This window comes from Porites lutea, chromosome 4 (assembly GCF_958299795.1).
Source record: "Porites lutea chromosome 4, jaPorLute2.1, whole genome shotgun sequence".
Lineage (NCBI taxonomy): Eukaryota > Metazoa > Cnidaria > Anthozoa > Scleractinia > Poritidae > Porites > Porites lutea.
The window spans coordinates 3,938,252-3,946,759 of NC_133204.1; the positions used below are offsets into that span (position 1 = coordinate 3,938,252).

The 8,508-nt window shown below is 40.0% G+C and overlaps 2 protein-coding genes across 2 annotated transcripts in view; both read left to right on the forward strand.

Moving 5' to 3' along the window:
- LOC140935327 (microfibril-associated glycoprotein 4-like) overlaps window positions 1-3,662 on the forward strand; it is a 4,688-nt gene extending 1,026 nt beyond the window's left edge. The window contains exons 2-3 of the mRNA XM_073384879.1: window positions 701-1,090; window positions 1,849-3,662. Of these exons, the coding sequence (XP_073240980.1) occupies window positions 701-1,090; window positions 1,849-2,111 (653 nt within the window). The 3' untranslated portion in view covers window positions 2,112-3,662. The remainder of the gene's footprint in view (window positions 1-700; window positions 1,091-1,848) is intronic.
- An 875-nt stretch (window positions 3,663-4,537) lies between these two features.
- LOC140935325 (microfibril-associated glycoprotein 4-like) lies at window positions 4,538-7,601 on the forward strand. Its single transcript, XM_073384877.1, has 3 exons — window positions 4,538-4,856; window positions 5,644-6,033; window positions 6,648-7,601. The coding sequence occupies exons 1-3, from the start codon at window positions 4,607-4,609 to the stop codon at window positions 6,914-6,916; spliced, it is 909 nt and encodes a 302-aa protein (XP_073240978.1). The 5' UTR covers window positions 4,538-4,606; the 3' UTR covers window positions 6,917-7,601.
- Window positions 7,602-8,508: the final 907 nt, after the last annotated feature.

Sequence of the window (8,508 nt, forward strand, 5' to 3'; positions counted from 1 at the left end):
AAAAACTGATTGCTTGTTATTTTTCAAAAATTATTACTTTAATCATGCAGAGTTTTTTTCTCCCAGCCCAACCGCAAAAGCGGAAACGAAACTACTGCGCCGGCTTAAGTTTATTATGGGCTTTTTATCAGTTAACGCATATGATAAATAAATGAAGTTTTTTTACGTGCATGGTCAACTTCCGGGGGTGGGGGGTGGGTGTACTCCCTATAATGGCCTAAGCGGGGAGGCTCCGCACAAGGAGATACCATTTTCAAGCCTCAGTATATGACTCGGGGTATGGATCTCACTAGTTGAAGCATATGAAACGGTATGGAAATCTATCATTTCGGACTGTAAAAAGACCCAGAAGGGTAACAGATGCATTTTATCATGGCTGTGAAAAAGTCGAGAAAACGGACTGGTTTTGTGATTTATTCACATTTTAAAGGCAGTACATTTACAGCAGTTAGTAAAAGGGATTCAAGGTTCTAAACTAAGTGTGCAAAAGAGGTACCATTTGTCAATAGAGGGTATACAAAAAGGGTACATTTTCTGTCAAAAATGGTATATAAAAGGGTAAGGGGTTGGACCTCGGGGCAGAGCCTCCCCGTATAAAACTTTCTTGAGTACCCCCGGAAGTCGGATAAGTCGGATAAGGTTCTGTTTGACACTAAATTAAATTTTTCTTTCTCCTTTCCTTCTTGGTATTGTCCCTTAGCGATCCATTATCGCAAAAACTGTGGTGACGTGTACAAGTCAGGTGACAGGATCAGCGGTGTTTACACAATCGACCCGGATGGTTCAGGGGCCTTTGACGTATACTGTGATCACAGTGCCCCCGGTGGGGGGTGGACAGTGTTCCAAAAGAGATTGGACGGCTCGGTTGATTTCTCCCGCGGCTGGAATGATTACAAGCTTGGCTTTGGTAACCTGAATGGCGAGTTTTGGTTGGGGCTGGATAAGATTCATCGGCTGACCAAGAGTGAACGTTGCAAACTTCGCGTGGATCTCGAAGACACCGCGGGGAAGACAGCCTATGCCGAGTATGACATGTTTGCTGTAACAAGCGAGAGAACCAAGTACCAGTTAGGAATTGGAACTTATTCCGGTTTGTACGCATTATCTGAACAACTTTTCATTAACCAATGTATAATTTTAGAATTCAAGCACTTATATTAGAGAAGAGGAAATTATAAGCACGTGCGTGTGCACCATTGATCCTTGCTCGATTTATCACATGATAATAGATGCGGTCACTGACCCTAGCGATTTTACCCATGGGCTATGAATGTTTTTCGTTAAACACCGTAAACATGAAAGTGATCAAAACCCAGAGGGACAACAACCCAAGTTATTTCTCCGTGGGGAGCGTTGCGGAAGACGTCTAGTATGACCGCACCTAATTATCGCTGAGTCTTGTGCTAGTCCAAACGTCGAACATTTCTTGATGTGAACGAAACTTAGTGAGTTAAGTTCATGAAAAGTTCGACGTCTGGCTCAGTCAAGTTCGTCTGAATGAGTTTGGATCGTCCAACACATTCCCTCCGTCTCTGGGACAAACGTTGATCTTCACATGCCACAAACTAAACTGATAAATTAAAATTTGTGAGGTAATGTATATTTAGCCCCGTTCGGGACAAAAATTTATTAAATTTGAGTTTTGGTCTGATTTAGTTGACTGATTCGACTCGTCCTTAGTTGAACGTCTGACCCAACAGACGATCTTAACTGAATTTAGGTCGACCCAAATTAGAGTTTGGTGCGTCTCATGAAAAGTTCGACGTTTGGCTTAGGCCTTTTAAAAAGCACTTAAAAGTGCTTTTTATGCTTAACTAGTAATTCAGCTTGGTGGCGATTTGTCTGCAGGAACAGCTGGGGATTCTTTGACCTATCATAGAGGTTGGCCATTTTCAACCAAAGATCAGGATAATGACAACTGGGGCAAACACTGTGCGGAGCACTATAAAGGAGCTTGGTGGCACGAAAGTTGCCTCTATTCCAATCTAAACGGCCCGTACCATCATGGAAAAATTTCAACTTCATACGTAGGTGTGGTCTGGTTTCACTGGAAAGGAGCTGGCTACTCTTTGAAGAGAGCTGAAATGAAGATCAGGCCGGAAAAGTTCTAGGAAAGTATTTTGACTGCACCAAGTCTACACAGTAGTGCACTTAAAATGACTTGAGGACACACGAAACGTTTCCAAAATTAAAAACCTTTACTGAGCTAGTTATAGAGTGATAATATTTTCTAGCGATGAAGAATTAGGATAAGTTCTCTAATGGACTAAACATTTTTTTTATAGAGTGAAACCCTTTTATTAGCACCACCGCTGGACCAGGACATTTTGGTCGCGGGTTGGTCATTCATCAGCGAATTAACGGATAGCAGTTGAAAAAGCACGCTTATTTCCGTTGAAAGAGGTAAAGCCCTCTTCCGATCGCTAAATGATAAAATTTCTAACATTTGATAACTTGTTTTCGCCCCAACAACATTCCTTGCTAAAACCCGTAGTAGACAGACGACGGCTACCACAGTTTTCCCGCCAAAATGACGTTGGTAATCGAGCGCGTGCACTACTTAAAGGGTGCGTTCTTTTGAGATGATCCGGATCAGGATCATGGTAGATCAAATAAACCGATGAATCCACTCTGGACAAGGATTCATCGGTTCATTTGATCTACTATGATCCAAATGATCTCGGATCACTGATCATGATCCGGATCATATCAAAGGATCGGAAAACACCCTTAGTACTGAGAAAATCTCGCTCTCGTAGTCGTCCTCGTCTTAGAATCTAAAGCTCTCTAGTATCACGTCTAGTAGTATCGTCTCAGTCGTCTGAGAGCGTTTGCATATGATCGCTTCAAAATTTACAGGATCGTCCGAATAGATCTCAGCTCTATCCAACTCTATCTATCGAGGTCGTGTTAGTAGTCCGGGTAGCGTTTCCATATGATCGTCCCGCTCTGAAAAAATTCTTTGAGACGACTGGGACGATCGGTTACGGGACGATCCGGACGATCATATTGAAATCAGGCTTTATGCACCCCAAAAGAGTCACACCAGTCACTAGACAAACCGAATTCAGTAGACGAAGTAAAGCTATGAAGTGAATAACAACTTGACTTCAAGAAATGGCCCGTGGTCCACCCAAGACTAGGTGGTGTTTTATATCAACGAGGTTATAGAAGAAGGATATGACTGGACTTTTGATCGGGGCAGAGATAATGGTTTCACTTGTTCGTTCTACTATACAGTTTACGTTCACCCGTAACAAAATGCTGCCTAGTTTTCAGCCATATATAGGTAGTCTCCTCGTTTTTATGTTGTTAACAGCCGGTATGCGGTACACCTCCTCCTGGACTGTAATACCAAGTTTGTTGGATAGATTTTGTAGGTTAATTAACTTTATTAGAGGAAATTAACGCGAATTAAATTAACGGGAATTTAGTACAATAAGTGAGAAACGACTTTGGATTAACGCATTACTTTCACAAACAAAAAATATTTTACTTACTCTGAATTCCATTGTGCCGTTTTATCGAAGGACGCAGTTGAAATTTTTGAAATAAGCCATTCGGCATCTCACAAATTTTTCACAACCGTTGTTTGACCCATAAGAACATATAACTTTGGGGGTTTGCACAATCATAATTCCTCTGCAGAGTCCTTTTTCTGTAATTTTCAAGAATAAAATCAAGTGGAAGCTGATTACGTAGGGAAGATAGGGCTCCCGACGTCCCTTAGCAAAAATCTGCTCGATTCTACTGATAGAGAAACCAATTATACTGAAGATAAAAAAGAAACATTTACCTTAGAACGACTCTTAATCATGTTTAGACTATACTTGATAACTTTTGTGCCAGCACGAAAATCATACCGGACTGGACTTCTGTTCACACATTTTATAAGAACAGTGATTTCGGTGCGATTTCTGTAACGTATTAAGCTGCGCCGGGCCGATCTCAAAAGTGAAACGTCAAATATCGGATAGTTTCTGTGCCACACTTTGGTGTATTTTACAAAAAAGTGGGTATTCAAGAGTGAGGACTGGGATTTACAGAAACAAACCCACTCAGTAGTGTCCAACTGCTTTTAAGAGCGACGTTCAATGTGTGTAAACAAGTTGCTCCAGTTAACTGTTGCTCTTAACGGTTGCTCCAGTTCTGTCGTGCCGTTGCTGTTTGTACTATATAAGGGCGCTTTCCAAAAGTCAGAACTGGCCGGCCGGACCAGACATTTTGGCAATGAAACAGGTTTTTTCCAAGACGTTTTGCTTAAAAAAAAAAAAAAACATCTCCTTTGTGCATAGTCTTTAGGATTTGACTGATCTTGATGGTTAGTTTTGTGTTAGTGAAATTCTCATTACGGATGGGAATGGGCTAGCCGGTCAGTTCTGACATGAGCACCCTAAGATAGACACGAAAGCTATTCGGTATAGTCTAATATCCTAAGTCTATGTTCCGGCGGAACATGGATTAATTTTTTCTTATCTTCCTTATGATTGGTTTAACCGACGGTAAACTAATAGCTGATGATTCTGACAGCAGGCAAAAAGCAAGGCTGCCGGTTAAAGTTCACAAACTAAACATAGCAAAGCAAGAGTTGCGCTCGGAAAGCACCATGATTCATTTTATCGCCTTCGTGTTCTTTGTTTCGATGTTGCAATCAATGGATTCGATCACAGCCCAGACACAGAATCAGTTGGGTTCAAAAGGGACTCAGCAATGTACAATCAACAACAACTTCTACGCTGGACCGAATAAGAAGGTCGAGACTGTTATGTTTGAGATGAAGAAGCAACTGGATGAAATTCAGAAGGAACTTAGAAACTTAACACAGAAAACAAAGAAAACGGAAAACAAGACCAAAGGTAGCTATCTAGATTTGTTGCTTATGGTATATTGTTCTAGTCTAGTAGATTAAGTCTAATTGAAGTATTCATTTTTAGTAAAGTTAAGTGTAAAATTGACATAACGTAGTTATTGCAGAAGGATGGTTTTTTTAATATTTCTGAAACTGGAATCAGTCTCTCAACTAACTACGAACACCTCCTTATTAATATCATTCAGTTATAGATAGGTGTCTTTATTAGATAAGGACACCTATCTTTTACGGACAGTACTCCTGGATGGTTTTAAAGACATCAAACTTCACAATGAACTTTTTACTCCTCTATCAGAATACAGACACCTCTGCAATGCAAATATCTGGCTCTGGGTTTGGGATTTCTTATCGTTTTACCCATTCTTGATAAAAATAAAATATCTTTAACTGATTATTGTTATTGCCTAAGACCCATTACATATTTTAAAATGGACATAGTTTATGGCATCAATAAATATTGTTTCTGTCTTTAAGTGATATTTTCTTAATACCTACGTAGTTATTAGAAAAAAGAGAAAAGCGTATTAAAAATAATACCTTGTTGTTCCTATTAATCCTGCAGAGATGTTTTCTTCTAGTCCAATCACAAAGGCTGAAAAAGCGAATTGAGAAACCGTGAAAAGCGCCTGATTAAAGACTTGGGTCATTTTACGCACGTAATAAATGATCATGAAATGAATTTCATCACGTAGTCACTAAAGATTAGATTCTGTTGGACACTAATTTGAATTCTTCATTTTCCTTTTAACAAATCTTCTTCTTCGGTTCCTCAGCGATCCATTATCGCAAAAACTGTGCTGAAGTGTACAAGTCAGGCGACAGGATCAGCGGTGTGTACACAATCGACCCTGATGGCTCAGGGGCCTTTGACGTTTACTGTGATCATAGTGCTCCTGGTGGGGGCTGGACAGTGTTCCAAAAGAGATTGGACGGCTCGGTTGATTTCTCCCGCGGCTGGAATGATTACAAGCTTGGCTTTGGTAACCTGAATGGCGAGTTTTGGTTGGGGCTGGATAAGATTCATCGCCTGACCAAGAGTGAACGTTGCAAACTTCGCGTGGATCTCGAAGACACCGCGGGGAAGACAGCCTATGCCGAGTATGACATGTTTGCTGTTACAAGTGAGAGAACCAAGTACCAGTTAGGAATTGGAACTTATTCAGGTGTGTAAGCTTATCATCTGAACAGGGTTAGAATATGTAGACTAACGTTTTCGTCGTTGTCTTCTACTCAGGATCGAATTCTTTCAGGATGTGAGGATCACAAGTATATGGAGTCCAACATTATGGAAAGTTCCTTTTTTCAATGTGACTTGTTTTAGCCTCTGTACAGCTCCCTTCTCTCGAGAAGGCAACGTTATGTTCTTTCAATTATCCAGTCGCTCTCTCCTCTGTTGCAGATCACTCACTCCTTTGGTGCGAAAACATTTTCCGCAGTTTGTAAAGCAGTTTGCTCGGCCAAAATTAAGAGTATGAAAGGAGATATAAAGAGCGTTCAGATTGTAGTGGGCAGAGCAAAAGCCCAGCCTAGAGGCCGCTGATTAAAATCGTCCTCTCACCTTCTCACTTACAAGAAAGTTTGTATGCATACTGGAAACCTAAGGCAGTTGGCATTTGTTGGTTTTTCCTTCTTCGAATTCTCCGTGAGGTTAACCATGTTTTCACAATTTCTTTTCCTAACAATATACAAAGCGTCTTAACTTATTTTATTTACGATATTAGCTAATGAATTTAGAATGCTTCACGAATTACTAAACTGTTTTGCAATTTGTCCGTAGGAACAGCTGGGGATTCTTTGACCTATCATAGAGGTCACCCTTTTTCAACCAAAGATCAAGATAACGACAACTGGCCCAAACACTGTGCGGAGCACTTTAAAGGGGCTTGGTGGCACGAAAGTTGTCTTACTTCCAATCTTAACGGCCCGTACCGTCATGGAAAATTTTCATCCAAAACTTCATACGACGGTGTGGTCTGGTATCACTGGAAAGGAGCTGACTACTCTTTGAAGAGAGCTGAAATGAAGGTCAGGCCGGAAAAGTTCTAGAAAAGCCTTTTTACTAAGCTCGCTTCCGTAGCACGAATACGAACTGTTACGAAAGGTGCTGAGGCCACACCAAGGTTTTGCGAAATATATACCTTTACTGAGCTATGAGTTTGATTGTATTCTGTTTTGTATTTCTATTTTTCTCTGATTGTGGAGTGGAACCCCCGTTTATTACCACCACCTTTGGACTCAATAAGATCGGGAAAATGTGGTCACGGGTTGGTCAGCGTATTAACGAGTTATTAATAAAAACCTCTCTTTCAAAATTTATAGAGTTAGTTAAAGTTCTGTAGTTTCCCAAATTATATGGAAAATTAGTCTTTCGTTAAGTTCTGTCACCTTGTAAGCCTTAAGATATTTTTTTCTATAGATTATATTATATGTTATTATGTTTTATTAGTTTTCATAGCTATTATGTGCTCTTTTCGTGTTAATATCTTTTATATTCATATATTAATTTAGGATCTATTTCAGTCGGACTTCCTTGATAACATAGTAATAGTATTTTTTCTCTTCTCTTTGTTTCTTTTGTGTCCGCATTTGTGCTACAGTATTTTGCTGACCTGGCTGGCTCAGCTAGACTCCATGGTTATTCCAGGCAGCCAGTACTCTAATTTCGTTTTCGACATTTTGATTGTTGTAATTCCTTATAAGGCAAGAGGAAGTAAAAATGTTGTTGTTATTATTGTAGCGGCAATGATACTTCTCATTTCTAATTTGGATCATTCTGTAGACTGATTTGAAAATTATCACTTTAACTCTCAATCTTTAGAGAATAAATAACAATTATTCACCTCAGTGTCGGTGGCTAGTCCTGGAACTGCGAAGCAGTGAGGTAAATATCCACGACTAGCCACCGACACTGAGGTGAATAATTGTTTTAGTATATACTAAAACAGTGAGATAATTGAGCACAAAAACGACGATTTTTAACTCAAATACTGTTGCCAACGATTACAATTTTGGCACCTAATGACCGGGCGGCCGCGGCCGTCGCTTTTTCTTGCCGGCAACTAAAACTTTTGAAGGCATTTGTTTAGCTCTTGCGGGGAAATTTCTTCAAAAGGAGTTGTGAATTCTTTTTGTATTTAAAATCATTCTATAAAAAAAGATTATTAAATTTAGTTTTAAGCTTATTTATGAACAACTCAACTAAATAAAGTAAGCAAGACTTAAGCTTCATTTGCATTTGTAAACAAAAAACTTTTTCACCGGTTTTATCGATAAATTCGTGTCAAAAAGACAAAGCTTTACCTGTTAAAACTTCCAATCCGAACTTCGTCACCTTCTTCGTGTATTTCGGAAACAGCTTGCTTGATTAGTTGTGAAATTTCTTTGTTTGTTTACGGCAGCAAACCGGGAAGGCATTTTGCTTGCAACTTACACGAGTTTGGCGTCGCTCGCTCCGAGGAACTGGAGGTGAATCAGTGAATAGTGCAGGATATTCACTGATTGAGTAGCCAATCAGAGCGCGCGAAAAACACTATCCACTGTTTTAGTATATACTAAACTTTTATACTCAGCCTGCGAATACAGCCGTCTCTCCTCCTCCTAGCCGCTAGAGACGTTTCGCTTCGTAGCGGCGAGGAGCG